The sequence below is a fragment of the Marmota marmota genome, unplaced genomic scaffold, assembly GCF_001458135.2.
Source record: "Marmota marmota marmota unplaced genomic scaffold, marMar, whole genome shotgun sequence".
Lineage (NCBI taxonomy): Eukaryota > Metazoa > Chordata > Mammalia > Rodentia > Sciuridae > Marmota > Marmota marmota.
Window position 1 is genome coordinate 2,917,569 of NW_026000164.1, and position 18,773 is coordinate 2,936,341.

Here is an 18,773-nt window from a genome sequence, read left to right on the forward strand (position 1 = left end):
AGCAACAAAACCAAAGGCAGGAAGGCACTGGCCTGCTGGGATGGGTGAGGTGACCTGCTGGTCCAGAAACCTTCCCCAGAAACAGGTGGCGGCTCCCCTGGGCTCAGCGCTGGACTGGGGGCTCTGCAGCAAAGTCCAGGTAGGGCGCAGGCAACAGAGGCAGGCAGGGGCTGCAGAGCAGAGTTGAGATGGTGCTGAGCTGGCACTGCTGCAGAGGATTGGGTTTCAACAGTGAGGGGGGCAAGGGGGCCAGCAGAGCAGTCTGGGGGGCGGGGAAGGTCCCTGGGGCCCCAGGCTGAGCCATTAGCGCAGCACTGGGGGGGTGCTGTTGCTGTCAGAGACCAGAGGCGCCAGGAGAAAACCGCAGCAGCCTTGGGTAGGGCTTGAAGGGAGCCCAGAGATAAGTTGGAACTGGAAGTGCCAGTAGGACCCTCCAGATGCGTCCTCTGCACATCAGATCTGAGGGTTTGTCGCTGACCCTTAGTCCAGCCCCTCCCTCATTTTGCCTCTCCTGCCTTCCTACTATCCCACCTGGGATCATTTGTTCCTTCAGAGTGGACTTGGCTGTTGACCAAACTAGAGAGTAGTGGGAAGTTTGACATTGGCAGATCTCTTCCCTTGCTGTCAGCATCCCAGCCTACACTGGATGGTCAGGGTGCTCTTTAGGGCCACATTCAGGGATTCTTTTTTCCTGTATATCAGATCCTACCTCCCTATACTCAGGCCCTCCTGTTGGAGAGGCTGGCTTCTACCAGTGATTGTGGGCTTACCTGCTACCCTATTACTTCATGTCTCTTTTCACTGACCCTGTCCTAGAGACCATGTGATACCTAGCACCTGGAAAACCCCATCTTTAGAAGTGGCCACATGCCAGTAATCCCATTGATTGAATCGTGTTGTTTATTTAACCACTCCCCTACTGATGCCCATAGGGGGTTTCCAGTCTTCCCATCAGTGTTGCTGGCCATGCCATTGCACAGATGTAAACTCCTGGAAATAGAAACACTGGGTCAAAAGGCCACTGTGTTAGTAATTTGGTGGATGTCACCAAATTCCCCCATGGCAATTATGCCATTTTGCAGTCCCACCAGTATCAGAGGAGGGAGCGCATGTGGCTGTTCAGCATGGGACTCTTCTAAAGAAAAGGAATCTATGCCCATGAACCAGCTGTGTGTGCCCTTGAGAGGGCAGAGCTAGCACCCGATCTGACCAGAAATGGTTCTTCTCACTATCTAGAAAGAAGAGTAGAAGAGGCGGGCAGGGGGCCTCCCAGCAGTTGGCGCAGAGACACTCAGAGCTGATGTCTACAAGGACTGTGCTAGCTGGCCTGCAGCAGGCAAGGGGTCAGGTCAAGCAGAAACGTTGTGGCCCAGCTCGGAGCTGCAGGGGTGGGTCTGGGAGCATCCACACAGGGGTCCTCATCAGTGTCAAGCTCTGTGCTAGTGAAATGCTCATCTACCCTTGATTGGGAAACTGCTCAACACTTCCCTGTGGATCTGAGAACAGAGGCTTATCTCCATTAATTTACTGCAATTTCTTTCTTTTTTTAAAAAATATTTATTTATTTTTTTTAGTTCTCGGCGGACAAAACATCTTTGTTTGTACGTGGTGCTGAGGATCGAACCCGGGCCGCACGCATGACAGGCGAGCGTGCTACCGCTTGAGCCACAATCCCCAGCCCCTGCAATTTATTTCTAATAAATTCCATCTTTGTCCAAAAAGCATTGTAGGCCACCAGATTTATTTATTCAGACTTCCAGCTGAGTAGGAAGCACATATTTCCACCAGCCAAATACGGCTACACCATGCTGCAATGGCTCACAGGCTTCGGGGGGCAGGGGCCATCTCGGACTGAGTGGCACGTGAGAAAAGTATAATACTTTGGAAGGGATAAGTGGATATGATGGCTTGTAGCACAGATGTGACCACTTTCCCAGGCTATTGCACCGTGTTTTTAAGTACTTCACTGTAGTTCATCTTATTTATCCCTTGGAAAAGACTTTTCAAGACCAAGCATAGCCAGACTGTATCTCTGCAGAGTAGCTGGCACAGCAAGGTCAAGGTGAGCTTACAGGCCAGTGAGTGCAGATGCACAGCTCATCTGCCTGGCCATGGGGTTTCTCTAACTTCTCCAGGTGGTGGGAGGAGGGCAATTCCAGAAGAGCCATCTTGAAGCTGGGTGGCCTGGGCCTGGAGGTGGGATGGGAAACAGGAGCTGCCTAGCTTCCTGCCCTGTGAGGAAGGCATCAGGCAACAACCAGGCCTAGGGTTGGGCAGAGCAGAAGGGACCAGCTAGGACGCTGAGTCCCTGCCCAGGCTCTAGTTTAGTGGCCAAGCAACCCGGAGCCAGCCCTAAACTCTTGCTCCCTGGACTGCAACCTCTGATCAGTCAGGAAGCAGGATACCAAACAAGGATGTTGGGGCCCTGGGGCTTTTGGATGGCTTGCCCCATAGTGGTATCTGGTCCTAAACCATGCCCACAGATGCTTCAAGTCCCAACCTGGCTCCTGCACTCACACCTAAGCCACTGCTGCCTCTTTTACCTCATTTGTACACCACTGCTCCTGCCCCCTGAAAAATGGAAATACTTCTTTGCTGCAGGAAAAATGCAAAATGCTTGGCTGGTTCTGAAGGGTGGCACAGGCACCCACTCTCCCCATGCCTCAGAGAGTGGGACTCTGTGGAGTCCCAGTCTGGATATGGCTAGACAAGGGAAGACCCTTAGTGGGAAGAGACAAGGGCAGCATCAAGGCAGGAGGCCACCAGCCCTGGGAGTAGATGAGGAGGACTGGTGCATCTGCAGCATCAGAAGGACATAAGGTCCTGACTGCTTTTGGTTCTGGGCACCACCGCAGTCCAAGAGCCTTTCACAGTGCCTTTCTTGGACCCCTAGAAGCCAGCTGGGACCCAGAACTGTCTCATTCACAGCTTTGGGGCCATAAGCACGTCACTAGGGCTGTCGGCCTGTCCATCCCCTTCCAAGGTGAGGCCCCAAGCCACGTCCTCCATGAGCCTCCCCATGGCTTTGCACCAACTGCTCCCCGTGGGCACCATGGGCCCACTGAGCATGCTGGGTGTGCTGCAGGCCCCTGTCTCCTTCAAGCAGGAGGCTGGCTCACAGTCTCACCAGGTCAAAGACTCAAGTCACACAGGGCAGGGACAGTAATAGTGTCCCACCCCTCTTACCCCAACCCATGTGGGTCCTGTTAAGCATCTGTCCCCTTGGAGATGGTGGGTAAAATCCAGATATTAAGACTGTGGTAATGGAGGAGAGGGTTGGAAGGGAGGATGTGTGGAGGATGGACCAAGGGGAGGCTCCTCCTCTCAGGGTCGGAGAGGCAGCAGGGACTTTCCAGTGGGAGAGTCAGTCCCCAGTTTATGAAGAAGTGAGATCCTAGCAGGAATGGGGAAGAGCTCAGGTCAGGATTCCCAGGCCTACTCTTGGACTCTGAATTTTCAAAATTTCCTGGAGCTGAGGGTCCAGACAACTTCAGGCTGTTGGGTAGAGCTGGGGCAGAGAGAGGACAGAGCAGAAAGGCCTTGGGGATTCTGCCTCACCATGTGCAGCCCAAAGATTCTGTGCTCTGGCAGGAAGGCAGTGGCAGGCAGCAGGGGTGAGAGTGAGTGGGAGAGATACCACCCCCAGCCCAGCTGGTGGGCCTGGCTTTATTGTGAGTGGAGAGGCAGCAGTCACAGCCACACCTAGCATGCTGGCCCTCCAGGGGCCCAGTCCCTGGACAGCTCCCCCAGCTGAGCTATCCCTGATGCTGGGCAGCAACCAGACCTCAGAGGGCCATTCTCAGGACTTGTGCTAGTGGTTCCTAGGGCCTCTGGGCTTCTCCCGAGGTGAGCCTGATGTTGGTGGGGTGTCCAGGGCCTGCCTCCGGATGAGCTCTGCATAGAGGCCACCCTTCTTCAGGAGCTCTTCGTGGGTCCCAGCCTGGAAGGGGGGAAGAAGGGCCTGAGGGTCACTCAACAGCATCACATTCAGAGTCCTGGGAGGGCTGGCCTTTATCAGTCATTGGGCTCCTGGTCACTTATGCCAGTGATCTTCTGGGGACACATGGAAAACACAGTCCAACCTGAAATGAACTGCCATTGCTGAGGACACAGCTGTTAGTGCCCATCCCTCCTCCACAGGACTACGGAGGAAGTACATTGACTCTTCCTGTTAGCCCCCTCCCCTGCACTGAGTCTATGAGCCAAGCCCACAAGCTCTCTGAGGATCTGCTCCTAAAGGTCCCATCAGAGTCCCTGGTGTAGCCTCTGCCCTCAGCCCTTGGTTGGCCAGCCCTGCCCTGGGCCCCATGCCTACCTCCAACAGATCTACTTTTCCCTTTAATCCTGGGAGCCTCTAATGAGCCTCTATGCCAGGGGACAGAGAAAGAAACCAATGCCTCAAGAGGCCAGGGCTTGTACAAGGGTAGGGATTCTGCTTCTAGGACATGGGGCTGGGCCAGAGGAGTTGCTTCTCTATGCTGCCTTTTCCACCATCCATGGCTAGAGCCACCCTAACCCACTGCCCGACTCCCCAGGCCCACACTGACCTCCCAGACCTGTCCATTGGCCATGACAATGATGCAGTGGGCTGCACGGACAGTGCTGAGCCGGTGGGCAATGACCAGCACAGTGCGGCCAGTGCTGGCTCGGTCCAGGGCCTCCTGCACCACCCGTTCAGATTCAGCATCCAGCGCACTGGTGGCCTCATCCAGGATCAGCACTGTGGGCTGCTTGATGAGGGCACGGGCAATGGCCACACGCTGCTTCTGGCCACCAGACAGGGTTGTGCCCCGCTCGCCTGCATAGGAAAAGGATAAGGTGAAGGCCTGAAGTGATCCTCGGCTCCACACTTGGGAGTGTCAGGCAGAGAGGCACTGGGTCCTTCCTAAACTTCCCCCTAGTCCCTCTGGTCCCTCCCCAGAGTGTCCCTGACACGTCAATGCTCGTCCTGCCTCTCCAAGGGTGGGGTGTCATCTGTCAGCTCCCTGGTCCCACATCCCTGTGCAAAGAAAGCAGTGTACACATGTGCACACCAACATGAGTGGTCAGCACAGGAGCCTCCTAGCACGCAAGGCCTCTGGGCCAGGCAGGTGGCCCTGCCCTGATGCTATAGCTCGAGCTGTCATCCTGGCCTCAGGGACTCCACTGCTGTGGGGACCTGCTAGGATCCAAGGAGACTCCAGGCATGGCGGCATTTGAAGGCCACAGAAGAGAGCAGAAGTGGCAGCTGGTGAGCCAAAAGGAACTGTGAGGTGATGGCAGGGTCTTGAGTTAGTGAGGGGGCAGCTCTGAGAAGCCCACACGAGCAGGGAGCATGCCAGGTTCAGAGGCACAGGAGAGCACCACCCAGGGAGAGATGCCAGGGGTCCTCCCACTCAAGGTAGTGCGACCACCCAGGGAGAGACGCCAGGGGCCCCCCCACTCAGGGCAGTGCGGAGCCCAGTCATGTGGACACAGCTAGATTAGCAAGGTGGAATTCGACAGGTGGCTAAAGAAAGGTCTCAGCCCAGGGGCTGATGCTTGCTCAGACTAAAGAGCCAAGAGTTCAGTTTTCCCATTCTGAGAGGTGCTGATACATTCTGCAGCAGATCTAGCATGTGGGGCGGTAAACAGAGCCCCAGAGATGGAAAGGAGAAGACCTCTTGCACCTAAAGCTGCAAGCCACCAGTGCACATGCTATTGTGCTGCTGCATGTCCCCTGAACCACCAGAGCCCTCTCCTGGGAAGTCAGAAGAAAGACCTGCACAAGACACCAACTGTTATGTTGATAGATGCTTCTTTTTTGGGGGGGAGGGTATGGGAGTGTGGGAGACCAACCTCGCACATAACTTGAGTTAACTCCCCTGCTGGGCGATGTGGCATCAGGCACCCATGCTGCTAGACTGCCCTGCTCTTCTAGGGTTTGAGTGACTGTCTTCTTGCCCGGGCTTGTCTTCCCTACAGCCCCGTGGGTGGAGCTACGCTCACCTGTTCCTTTATAATATAACCTCTTGTCCTGTTTAGATAGAATCTTCCCTGGAAGTGCCTTGTGTGTGTTCCCTTCTCTTACTGAAGTGGCACTCCCTTTCTCCACAGAAAAGCCTGCTTCACCATGGCTCATTTTAGGACTGTCAGCAAAAGAGTCCGTTGTAGATAAACTTCCTATTTTCGTGTTGCCCTGTTTACTTGGCCACTGGCCGAGAAGATACCAGCACTCCAGGTACTGGGCACCCCCTTACTAGTTTTTCACAAACGTATCCAGTATAGTACTTTGTAGAAATGTGCAAACAAGGCCTCTGGCCTTGAGCTGGGCTTCACAGAGATGTCTACATTTTTAAGATAAGTTACAAATGGGCTCATGGTAACAGCTGGCAGGGGAGGAAAGAAAGGGGAGAAGAAGCTCTCCCCTTCTCAGGTGCTGTCCTTGAAGAGTTAACATGCTCAGAACAGTGAGAGAAAAAGCTGCTTTTATGTGAACTTCTGCAGATTGCGAACTTCTGAGCCCCTCCCCTTACATGCTGGGTATAAACTCTGAAACTCCCTGAACTCGGGGTTCAGGGGATTGATTGATTACAGCAAAGGCTGTACCCTCTGAACCTGGCTGCAGCCCAATAAAACTGTTTCCTACTATCTTCGGTGCCTGGCCTCGTTTGTCCCTACAACATTACTGTGCCCTTGGGTGTGGCCTACCCAGGTGTCAGTCAACCTGCGGACAGTGGACATCATGAAGATACTCAGCCCCCTGAAACCTGACCCCTTGCCTCATTTGAATAGCTTCCCTCAATAAAAGGAGTCAGTGCAATAAAAGGGGTCAGCGCGTGCTCGCTCTCTCTCTCTCTCTCTCTCTTCCTGCAGACCCTTAAGGTTAGAGGAGCTGTCACAGTGACTCCAAAGAAAAAGGTATTCGTGTCTCTCTCTTTTTTTTTTTTTAATATTTATTTTTTAGGTGTAGATGGACACAACACAATGCCTTTATTTTTATGTGGTGCTTAGGATCAAACCCGGGTCCCGCCCGTGCTAGGTGAGCGCTCTATCACTGAGCCACAATCCCAGCCCCATATTTGTGTCTCTCGTGTGGTTATTTTGCGCAGCCCAGTTAGCCCAGTTTACCTGGAGTGACCACTGAGCCTTTTAGTTGCGAACAGAAACCCGGCATGGGAGATTGAACTCAGGGGCACTGGTCTACTCAGCCACATCCCCAGCCCCATTTTGTATTTTATTTAGAGACAGGGTCTCACTGAGCTGCTTAGTGCCTCACTTTTACTGAGGTTGGCTTTGAACTCACAATCATCCTGCCTCTGCCTCCCGAGCTACTGGCATTACAGGCGTGTACTACTACACCTGGCAGAGGAGACACTTTTAAACAGTAAGAAAAGAAGAACGAAACAGGAGCCAGAGGAGGGGGAAACAGTTATGAGGCAAGAGCCCCCCATCCTCTGGGCTTGGAATGTGGTAGGCTCTGTGAATCACTTGCATGGCCAGAGTCCTGTCTCTCACTCCCTGTCCGGTGCTCTGGCCCTCCGGAGCCCTGCCTGTCTCTGCAGCCCACATGGTCTGCTGTGCTGAGCCACATGGGTCAAGACTTCCCGGCCCCCACAGAGCCTCATCACCATGGAGCCTTGCAGACCCCAGCAGGCATCCTCCAACTCACCCACAATGGTGTCATAGCCCTGGGGGAAGCTGCTGATGAACTCATGGGCATTGGCTTCCCGTGCAGCTGCATATACCTCCTCGTCAGAAGCATCCAGTTTTCCAAAGCGGATGTTCTCCATGATGGTCGTTCCAAACAGGACTGGCTCCTGGGGTGGGGACACAGAGACAGTGTCTACAGGAAGTCTCCCACTCTGCCCCAGTAGGAGTGCTTTATGCTGCTGAGCCACATCCCCAGCCCTTTTTGTTTGTTGTTTGGAGACAGGGTCTTGATAAATCGTTTAAGGTCTCACTAAGTTGCTGAAGCTGGCCTCAAACTTGAGATCCTCCTGCCTCAGCCTCACTGGAGTGTGCCACCCTACCCAGTGAGACTCTGTTTGACTAGATCCCTTAGGGATAACTTAGGGTGAGCCAGAAGTTCAAAGTCAGAGGTCAATCAAGTGAGAACACAGTGGCCCATTAAGGGGAAGTAGAAGTGGGTGAACCCTGTGAAGCAGAGAGGTGGGAAGGGGCTGGATGGCATGGCCAGCAGGCCTGGCAGTGATGGCAGCAGGAGGATATTGCATTTGGCCCTCTCCTGAGGGGCTGGCCCTCATGGGATGCCTGCTTTTTGTCCCAGCCTGCAAAGGAAGAGTGCCCAGCACTTTGTGGGTCGGTGCTGACCCCCAGCAATCCCAGCCCCTCTGCTGCAGGATCCTAAAATGCCCGCCTGCTTAGACTGCTGTCAACAGAAGCAAAGTGTCCCTGCCCTGGGAGACCAGTGCAGAGCTGCAGATGTCCAGGGCAGGGACACCTTGGATCCAGAGGACAACTAGGAATGGTGAAGAAGTCGAGGCCTCCTAAGGGGCAGCAGAGGGAGAGTGGGGGAAGGAAAGGCCTTGAGGACTGAGAAGGGGAGGCCCGGGAGGAGGGACTGGTGAGGGGAGCCCACCTATGCTGCCCACACTAGCCTCTGGCCCATACCTGGCTGATGAAGCCCACCACCTGGCCCCGGAGCCAAGAGGGGTCCAGGGTGCGCAGGTCATGTCCATCCAGCATCACCACACCGGCCGTGGGGTCGTAGAAGCGCTCTAGCAGGGATGCCACCGTAGTCTTTCCTGAGAGTTTGGGGTTGAGAGGGAGGAAGCCAAGGTCCAAGGAAAGAGGGACCCTTATGGCAGTGGGAGCTCCCCCGGCCCAGGGCAGAGAGCTGGGATCTTACTGCTTTTTTTGCTCCCAGCCCTGCTCCAAGTGGCTGCCACAGAAAATCAGAGGGTGGGGGGCACTGCTTACCTCCCCCAGACTGGCCCACAAGGGCCACAATCTTGCCAGGGGGCAGCGTCAGGGTGAAGTCCTTGAGTACCTCAAAGCCAGGGCGGCAGGGGTAGCTGGGGGAGTCAAAGAGAACCCTGGTCACAGCAGGCTCCCAAGTCCCTTGGGGCCCCGCTCCCTCCTGAGGCACCTGGTTCACAGGGGCCTTCAGCCAAACACCCCACCCGGCTCCCCTCCAGTCTTCAGCCCAGAAAGGCCTGTCCCTGTGCCTGCTCACCGCTGCTGACCTGAAGCTGACGTTCTGGAACGTGATGGAGCCACGGAGGTGCTCCTTGGGGATGCAGCAGCCCCCCGAGAGTGGGATACAGGGGCTCAGGGTCATGAATTCAAAGACACGGGCACCTGCACTGAGCCCCCGCACTACCTGTGGAGGAATCCAGAGTTTGTGTTAAGGAGGGAGTAGGGGCTCCCAGGAAAGGATGCCCCTGGGTGCTGGGGTCTGGGACAGCATTTCTGGTGCCCCCACTGCAGGCCACGGAGCCAGGATGTGACCTAGTTGCCCGTCCACAGGTGACGAATGGGACTCAGTCCATATCCCAGTGTCGCCCACTCACCTGACCAAACAGGACAGAGAGGTTGGCCATGGACCTGCGGACAGAGAGGTTGGAGGAAGTGGCGACAAGAGCCAGTGAGAGGTGAAGGACAAGGAGGCTTGAGGTCAAGTGCAGCGAGGTCCCTGACATCTGGAACTGCAAGAACCCTGGGGTCCGGTGACACAGGTCACCAAGCCTTGCTTCCCTCCTTGGCTGCATGAGGACAACTGTCAGCCTACCCTAGGTCCTCAGAGGGAGGCTCCAGGAACAACGAACATGGAATGAAGACCCAGAGTCTCAGTTGGGAGTCTCTATGCTGCCCTGGCCTGCGGGGTGAAGTCAGCTCAAAGTGAGGGATGACATGAGTCTACGAGGAAGAAGCCCCAGCTGAGCCCATGACTTGTGGCCTTGGCCACGAAGACACAGATGCCTTTGACAGAGATCAAGGTGGTATGGCCCACGAGGGGAGGTCACATCTAAAATTAGACTCCCGGGGAGGCAATGACTTATGTTAAAAAAAAATGTGGAAAAAAAGCAGAATCCACAGAGAAAGAAAACAGAAGACACCGGCCACAGGGGGATCTTGGGGGAGACCCCAAAGTTCCCTGACAAAATTTTTACTGTGGGCAAAATTTCTACTGCAGGTGTGTATGTGGAGAAGATGGGCCTGTGTGTTTATCTGTCTAGACAGTGGGTGGCCTTTGTCTTGCCAGGGCTGGGCACAGGGCTGGCTGGCTGCTGTGAGCTGGGAGAAGATGAGTCAAGTCTTAGTCACGGGTCCCTGAAGGGCCTGGCCGACCCGTGACGATGTGTGTGCCACAGAGTACTCAGGGTCCTTCCTAAGAAGGGGAAAGACTGACTCCCCAGGACTCTTGGCCTGTAGGACTCACTTCAACCAGTGCTGGGGTGGGGGTGGGAGGAGCCCCAAAGCCCTCCAGAGCACGGCTGTCAGGCTCAGCCCTCGCCAAAGGGAGTGGGGAGGCCTTGGCAGGGAAGAGCCAACCCAGTGAGCTATCTGTTGATGAGGTGGAAGAACGGCTCCACAGAGATCTGGAAGCCATTAGGGCCTGGCAAAGGGGCCACCGCAACTGAAATCCAAGACGCGCATGACTCATAGGCGTGCAATGACCTTGCGCCCAGGGATGCCGCAGGATGCAGACCACGTGCTCTGCCCAGGTGGGTCCTGGCCCCAACTGTGGTCTGTCTGGGCGCCACCCCATCTCTGCCCAAAAGAACACTTCAGATGGGGTGCAAGGTGGGGGCTACACTGCTCTGCTCCTCCCTCCCTCTGGACCCAGCACTGACACCTGTGCCCTTGGCAGCCCAACAGGACTCGGGAGGAAACAGCAGCTTCCTGAAGACCCAATTCTTCAGAGGCAGGCAGGGACCCTTGTGACAACACAGACTGTCTCCCTGGGCAGTCCTGTGGCTATTACACAATCCTGCTGAATGGCTGGCTGGGCAGTGCAGTGGGGAGATGAGGAGACTCCTCAGGCTAGGAAGGGGAAGGGGCCTTGGGAGCAGGGTCAGGGCTGATTTTCTTAAGGGAGCCAGTGGGTTTCTTATGGGTCCCCAGGCGAATCAGCACGGGGTGCCAGCCCTGGGAACCACGGACGCCAGAGGAGACACCCCAAGCCCCGCCTCTCCCATAATCAGAACATCTCTGGATCCTGAAGCCACCAGGGAGCAGTGAAGGAGGGATGAGACTCTCCAGAACCGGAGGGTCTGAACATGGCTGGCTCAGGGAACACAGGGCAGAGACAGGGCCAGGGTTCCCGCTGCGGCGGGAGAGGATGGAATGTGCTGTGGGATGTACATCTGGGGCCAAGATGGGTGTTCTGTCCGGGGTGAGCATGGGAGCTGCCCTACTCCTTCTCTGGTTTGGCCTCACTTCCCTCAAGGCACTCAGCTCAGGGCTGAAGGATTCTCTAGGAAACTGTGGACCTAGAGCAGTGATAAAGAGGACTCCAGGCAGGGAGGGGCACCACCAGATCAGGAGCGCCATCTCTGGAAGGAGTCAGGGGCCAATGCCCGGAGAATGCGGGGGACCTCGGGTGACGTGGTTGCAGATAACGCAGGTCTTCACTCTTTAATTATTTATTAGGACATACTCACTCTTTAATTATTTATCACAACGTGTATTTATGTGCAGGCCATGTGTGGGAGAAAGCAAAGAAAGCAGCGGTAGGAACTGCTCATGTTGAGCCGGGAGAGGGAAGGGCCTGGCAGGACTGCGGTTTGTCTGGTGGCTGAGGAGGCTGATGGGCTCCAGGCTGCCTCACAGGGCAGACGGGGTCAAGTGGAGCAGGGAGTTTCAGACCAGTGAGAAATGACAAGACATAGGTTGGGGTCTGCAGGGGCAGAGGGTCCACTTCTCATCCCAGGGAATGGTTACCATGGGGGCAGCTCTTAAAAAGCTTGTGGAGTGGCTCAGGAGGCTGAGGCACGAGGATCTCAAGTTCAAAGCCAGTTTCAGCAACTTAGTGAGGCCCTAAGCAACTTAGCGAGACCCTGTCTCTAAATAAAATACAAAACAGGGCTGGGAATGTGGCTCAGTGCTTGAGTGTCCTGGGTTCATTCAATTCCTAGTACCAAGGGAAAAAAAATAACCAAAAAACTTGTGGAGGATGGTCTAGCCACCAGGGAATACCAATCAGCTTCAAAACAGAATGTGAGGAAACTTGCGCACCCTCTAGGCTCAAGCAGCCAGTCACAAAAGGATGGAAGCTGCATGACTGCACTTCTGTGAGGTTCCCAGAGTGGCCAGAGTCAGAGAGCAGGGTGCCAGGCTGGGGAGGGAGGACGGGGAGTGGCGCTCAACGGGTTCAGTCTCACTTTTGTGAGATGACAAAGTTCTGGAGCTGGGTGCTGGTGATGGCTGCACACTTGCACTTCAACGGGGCAAGGGCAAGGACATCTACCTCATGTGGATTCCACCACACGAACCATTTTAAAAATCTGTCAAGGGGGCGCTGTGGCTGTGGCTTAGCGACAGAGCACTCGCCTCGCACCTGTGAGGCCCTGGGTTTGACCCTCAGCACACATAAAAAAAAATAAATTAAATAAAGGTACGTGTCCGTCTACAACTAAATACACACACACACACACACAAGTCTGTTAAGGATGCTTGTGAGTGGCCTGGAAGGCTGAAGATACCAACAGCCTTCGAGAATGGAGCCGGTGAGTCGGCTGGAGGGCTGGGACCCTCCAGCCTGTGCTCCTTTCCACGAACTTGCTTTCGCCACGTCCACACCCCCAGATGTCACTGAGCCTTGGTTGTGGGCCCAACATCAGCCCAAAGTCATGGGTGGGGAGCTGGGCAGGCCTGGGGCTGGACTACAGTCCCCCAGAGCATGCTGGCACCCCGAGTCTTGCCAGACAGGGCACTGGAGGGGTCAGGGGGCATCTTAGGGATGGGAACAGCCCTCACTCACCTCTGCACCGTTTGGGAGGCCACCAGGAAGGACATGAGGTCTCCTCCTGTCAGCTGCTGTCCAGCCACAAGGGAGCCCCCAACAAACAGGGTGCCCAGGACCATGCCTGTATGGGAAGGGGACAAACAGTGAGAAAGAAAGTGGCAAGTGACAACAAATGAATTTGGCCTGTTAGTCCCGACTCCTAGCCCTGCTCAGTCACTAGCTGATGGGGGAATCTAGGCAGAGTGGTCTCAGCCTCGATCTCCTCCTCTGCAAACAAGCAGGGCAGGCGCCCCCTCCATGCTCCCTTCTGGGCAGTCCTGCAATAACACACCCACCACCCTCCCGTCACCCACAAGTGTCATCAGCTGGAGAACCTGATAAACGAAGGCGCTCGATGGATGCCCCAAGAGCATGGCAGGGGAGCACAGCTCTCACCTATCTCTGCTCCTCCCCTGGCCACAAACCCATGTCCCCTCCCCAGGCAGACCCCACTCACAGTTGAATGCAATGTTGGAAAGCCCTTGGAACAAAGCAATGCCTGTGCCCAGCTCCTCTGCCTTACAGCGGCAGCTCTCCAGCTCTGCTCTGTAGCGTCTGGGGAGAGACCAGGCCAGGCACTTAGGGCACAGCTGGGCTGGGTGTGGAAGGGGTAGGTGTGCGTGGGAGGATGCAGCTGGGTGGGGTGTGGGAAGGGGTAGGTGTGCGTGGGAGGATGCAGCTGGGCGGGGTGTGGGAAGGGGTAGGTGTGCGTGGGAGACGCTCTGGTTCTGTGCTCCACCCTTCCAGGACTCACTCCTCTTCCCGCCGCTCCATGGCGAAGGCTCGAACCGTCCGCACGTTGCCCAGGGCCTCATCGGCTACGCCTGTTGCTCTGGCAACCTGCATTGAGTCCGGGGCACAGGGAGTCAGGTTGGAAACAGGAGGAGTGACAGAACAGATCAGAGAATGGGAGGAAGCTAAGGGGACACCCAGGGGATTCCAGTACCTGCTCCTGACACTGGCGAGACAATTTGCGGAGACCTGAGCCCATCAGGGTGCCAACGCCCATCAGGGCAGGTGTGGCAATCATCAGCAGCAACGTGAGGCGTGTGGACAGCATGGACAGGGACACCAGGCAGCCAGCCACCTGGGTGCAGCTGCGCAGCCCCTGTGAGAAGGAAGGGGGGACAATCCAGCAGCAGAAGCAGGACATGGGACTCATGCTCACTCACCAGGCCCAGGACACCAGAGGCCATGTGGCACTCCTCAGTCACCAAACATAACCCCTCTGGATGAGCTGGGGTCAACCAGCAGGCAGGAAGGGCTGGGTCAGAACGGCATGGACTATGCCATTTTCCCCCAGAAAGATGTTTGCTTCTCTTCCTGTTCCAGAAATCAAAATACGAGAATCACAAGGGGATATGTCCCCCTGACAGTCATGGGCCAGTGTCATAACCCAGAGGCCAGAGTGATGGAGGGGTGGATAACGGGAAGATGTCAGTGTGTAGTAAATAGCAACTGCAAGAGCTCAATGCTGGCCAGAGACTGACTGGCACCCTGGGGATGGGCAGGCCATGTGAGTCTGCTCCTACGGGGAAAGGGTCTGGTCCAAGTCCTCAGGAAGGCTTTCTAGGGGAGGAAGGATTTTTTTTTTTAGTATTGGAAACTGAACCCACAGGGGCTTTACTACTGAGCCACATCCCTAGCTCTACTTATACTTTTTTAAATTTAGAGAAAAGGTCTCAAAATAAGTTGCTTAGGGTATCACTGAACTGTTGAGGCTGGCCTTGAACTCCTGCCTCGGTCTCCAGTGTCACTGGGATTACAGGCATGCGCCACCCAACCCACCGGGAGGATTTCAGCCTACGCTGACTGTGCGCTGCCTCGGCACCTCCCAGCCATAGACTTCTGTGTTCTCTCACCCACACCCTCCTGGACAGTAGTGAGCACTGGCTGTGGACCCAACACCAGTCAGAAGTCAGGGCTGGGCCAGACTGGGCTGGCCTCATGAGTCCCATGGGGTGAGCACTGACCTGGGAGATGACGAGCTTGAAGGAAGATTTAAACTCCTGCACATCAGTTGTCAGTCGGCTCACCAGCTGCCCAGTCTTTTTGGCATCAAAGAAAGCAATGTCTTGACTGGTGGTGGGACACAGGGGCAGCAGGTGGGGGGAAGGAGGGAGACGTTGGTCCAGGATGCGACTCACCCCAGATTCTCCCCGGGCTATCAGTCACCCTAGCCCACACCCTGTGTCTAAAGTACCGAAGCAGTGAGCTGAAAAGGGCCTTCCGCATGTCCACGGCCATGCGCTCGCCAATATAGGACAGCAATACCAGGTACCCAAAGGTCAGCAGTCCCTGTGAGAGACGCCAGTGCAGTTAGGGAAGACCCAGAAAGGCTTCACTGTGCCCTGGGCCCTCCCCCCTGCAGTACCTGGGTGCCGTAGAGGACAAGCAGCTGTGTGCTGATCTTCCGGGACTCAGACACGAAGCTCCCCACATGATCCCTTGTGTACTTGGCCACGATCTCTACCAGCTGGCCCAGGAGCAGGGGGATCTGCACATTCACCAGCGCTGCACCCAATGCCAGCTAGAGGGGGGCAAGGCAGAGTAGACAGACACTTAGAGAGAGGGGCCACTCTCCCTCACCAGCCCTGACCCTGCCCTTCCTCTCCCACAGCAGTGCCTCTTTGAGAGTTAAAGCCCAGGCTTCCAGCCCCACTGCAACCCTCTATCCTACAAACCAGGCTACCAAGGTCTTCTGGATGTCCTCAGACCCTGGGGCCCCAAGGCAACACTTGCTGCTTCTGATGAAAGAATGCTGTCCCTGCTCTGGCTTAGGGCTTCTGCAAATCCCTTCCTGGGTCCTTTTTCTCCCCAGTATGAAACAGCAGGGAAAGCCTCACCATGATGGCTGCACCCAGGACCAGCACATGGGGGCGCAGAAACTGCCAGAAGAGCTTCCAGTTAAAGTGGGACTCCACAACACGGGGTGAGGGGCAGGCGGGCAGGGCCTCTTCTGCCTCACATAGTGCCACAAGGCAGAGGCGGGGGTACCTGTAGAGCACTGCAGAGCCCAGCAAGGCTCCCCCACCCCAGCACCAGGCAGAGGGGCTCCGGCTGAGAGTTGGTAGGGCTTGAGGGAGGTGGGCCCGGAGCTGTGACCGCAGCTGGGACACGGCCCTGAGGAGGGAGGTACCAAGGCGGCCATCTGGGGACCTGCAGGGACAGAAGGTCATTGGTGGCTGAGGACCGAGTCATCCATCTTTCAACTGACCAACAAATCCCTGATCTCTGGCTGAGCTTCCTAGAAGCAGAATTTCTTTTTCTTTTTAGCTCCTGACACTGCCTTTTTCTGGGCTGTTTTTAAAGATTTATTTTTCAGACAAGGTCTCACAATGTTGTCCTGAATGGCCAGGAACTCCAGGGCTCATGCAATCCTCCTGCCTCAGCTCCCAAGTAGCAGGAGCCACAGGTTGCAACACTATGCTAGGTTCTCAGCTCCTGAGACAAGTGTACACAGTGACACTGCTAAGGAATGCGATGGCTGAGCATAAGTCAGACCTTAAAAGTGTTCTTTCCCTGCATGGTCTCCCAGGCAACACCTTCAGTAAGGCCCCTTCAGCCTTCAAGGGCACCAACCCAGGTCTGTGCTGGTCTCCAGGACTGTCCTTTCCCAATCACAGTATGTCAGGGCTGGAGGGCACATAATAATGGCAGCTAGTTTACAGCACTCCTTTTCCAGTCCTTTTCTGGCTTAGGGCTTCTGCAAACCCCTTCCTGGGTCCTTTTTCTCCCCAGTATGAAACAGCAGGGACAGCCTCACCATGATGGCTGCACCCAGGACCAGCACATGGGGGCGCAGGTGAGGTCCAGAAATCCTCCATGAGTAAGGATCCGAGGTTACCAGCAAGGTAAGCTCCTGCTCTGCATGGGACACTGTGTTGCTCATAGTGGGGATGGCAGATATGACCCCTGCAGCACTGACAAGGGTCCACTGCCTTTGCCTCTTGCCTCCCTGGGAGATGCCCTTATTCTCATTGATGATGAAAAAAATCCATGTGAGTTGAGAATTAAAATTGGGACTCCACAATACTGGGCATGGAGTAGGCAGGAGGGGCCTCATCTGTCTAATGCAGCGCCACAAGGCAGAGGCAGAGATGTCCCCAGGCAGCAGCACTAGGACAAGAGGGGAACTCTGGTTCTGGTTCCAGAATCCAGGCTCATTCTACTCTGCCAAGTGTGCCATGCTCAAGCTGTGCATAGCAGGACCAGGAAGGGACCCAAGTCTTCTGGCTTATTGCACTCCATCACCCTATCTCCCCTCCTAGGCCTAGAGTGCCATGTGTGACAATGCATGGAGGGAAAGGGCTAGATGCTCCCCTCTCCCGCCACTCCCAAATTGGCTGATGGAAGAAACAGGAAAACAAAAATCCAAAAAATTATAATAGATGTTGAGCAAATGTTTTTTGTGCGCACACATGTCCTCATTAGAAATATAGGACTGTCGGGCCTGACCACTGCAACATTTTACATTGCAATCCAGTACAATGCCCCAAAACAACCCAGTACAGTAAATATATATGTTTGCCACACAAAAAATGGAAGGTTTCACAAAATAATACTTTCCGTTATTTTTAAATGTGTATTTTGTTATATTATATTCATTTTTAAATGGTCCTGGTTACTAAATTCATTTCATGATCTATTGAAAATCACTGACTAAAGCACTCACATATACTTGGATATTCTTTGATGTCTTTCCTTGGGTTTCCTTCTGGTTTAGATAATACCAACACCCTTACTCTTTCCCACAGACTGTTTTCAAACTGTTTAATAATTTATCATGGCTACTTTCAGCTTCTCTCGTCTTCTCCAGACTCTAAGAAGGGCTCCACAGTTGCCAAGAATCGGTGGGTTGCTTCCCAGCACGAGTACTTCTAGCGCTAGCTAGCGGGGGCTCTTGCACTCCCTGCATCAATCAGATGAGCTTTCCAGATGACACAGCTCCACGGGCAGCCCTTGGCGATCTTTTTGCTGTTCCACCCTCAGGTTATTCACTGCAGGATGGAGGGCATCAGTGCCTCCTCACAAAGCATTTACATGCAAGATGTAGTTTCCAAATCATTGCTTATTTCCCACCCACCCGTCTCTCTGGACCAACGCCTATGGAGTGTTTGACCAAGAACGAGTTACAGGTAGACCCCTGATTCCTGCTGAACGCCTCCAGCTCCAGGAACCACTTTCGATCGGCTCACTCTGAATCTTAGAAACATCTCGACTCTAACAACTATTTTTGTCCAAATTGCCAGATTAATTCGGAAAGGGAGAACGGGGGCTAGGAGTGGCGCCCCCTGGTGGGCAGTGCGACAGGGGCGTGGTCACTGACCCGGAGCCGGCTAGGTTCAGCCGACGCGCAGACGCAGGCGTGAGGAGCCTCCCGCTGGCACCCGGACAGAAGCTATAAATAATTGAGGCTAACTCCCAGGGGAGTGATATTCCGCCTCTGGCCGCACAGCCTACAACTCCCAGCAGGCTCCGCGCGAGCCCGGGGACTCCATCTCCCGGCGCTCCCCACGCCCCGCCGGCCTGTCAATGGCTCGCGCTCCAAGCAGCTTTCTCCCCTTTTACCTGACGGCCGAGAAAGTCTGGAATCGAAAGGATGGTAGCGACCTGCCTGGGACAGGGCCGCCCCGAATCCCGACCCGAAATAAGTGCACCAACATGCTGGGGCAGGAAGACCGGAGCAGCCGGCAACAACAGTTTCACCCTTATCCCACCGAGGTCTCCATGTTGGCTCCAGCCCCCATCCCGACAGCCTCCTCGCGCCTCGGCGCTGACTGGTGGAAAGAGACATCAATTTTACTGCAAGCTATGATTGGAGCAAACGATGACCGCCCTC

The 18,773-nt window shown here is 55.2% G+C and overlaps 1 protein-coding gene across 3 annotated transcripts; it reads right to left on the reverse strand.

Moving 5' to 3' along the window:
- Nucleotides 1-37: 37 nt before the first annotated feature.
- Abcb8 (ATP binding cassette subfamily B member 8) lies at nucleotides 38-18,701 on the reverse strand. 3 transcript variants are annotated; one of them, XM_048786708.1, is made up of 17 exons: nucleotides 18,503-18,701; nucleotides 15,778-16,090; nucleotides 15,306-15,461; nucleotides 15,135-15,229; nucleotides 14,905-15,010; nucleotides 13,878-14,039; nucleotides 13,686-13,771; nucleotides 13,389-13,486; nucleotides 12,908-13,013; nucleotides 9,495-9,528; nucleotides 9,168-9,304; nucleotides 8,902-8,996; nucleotides 8,593-8,726; nucleotides 7,631-7,778; nucleotides 4,548-4,798; nucleotides 3,785-3,940; nucleotides 38-170 (listed from the first exon to the last, which is right to left on the reverse strand). In XM_048786708.1, exons 1-16 carry the CDS (start codon nucleotides 18,595-18,597, stop codon nucleotides 3,812-3,814), a joined length of 2,145 nt encoding a protein of 714 aa, XP_048642665.1. In that variant the 5' UTR covers nucleotides 18,598-18,701; the 3' UTR covers nucleotides 38-170; nucleotides 3,785-3,811. The 3 variants fall into 3 exon arrangements, with proteins under 3 accessions (XP_048642665.1, XP_015349162.1, XP_015349163.2); XM_015493676.2 differs by lacking the exon at nucleotides 38-170 and having other exon boundaries at nucleotides 1,725-3,940; nucleotides 18,503-18,700; XM_015493677.2 differs by lacking the exons at nucleotides 38-170; nucleotides 15,778-16,090; nucleotides 18,503-18,701 and adding an exon at nucleotides 16,698-16,890 and having other exon boundaries at nucleotides 1,725-3,940.
- Nucleotides 18,702-18,773: the final 72 nt, after the last annotated feature.

Excerpts from the sequence above, each read along its gene's own strand:
- Abcb8 (XM_048786708.1), bottom strand. The coding sequence starts at position 18,597 with ATGTTGGTGCACTTATTTCGGGTCGGGATTCGGGGCGGCCCTGTCCCA. Across the intron at positions 8,997-9,167 it reads TTCCAGAACGTCAGCTTCAG|CTACCCCTGCCGCCCTGGCT; the intron begins GTCAGCAGCGGT and ends TGACTCCCCCAG. Across the intron at positions 4,799-7,630 it reads GGGCTATGACACCATTGTGG|GCGAGCGGGGCACAACCCTG; the intron begins GTGAGTTGGAGG and ends TTTCCTATGCAG.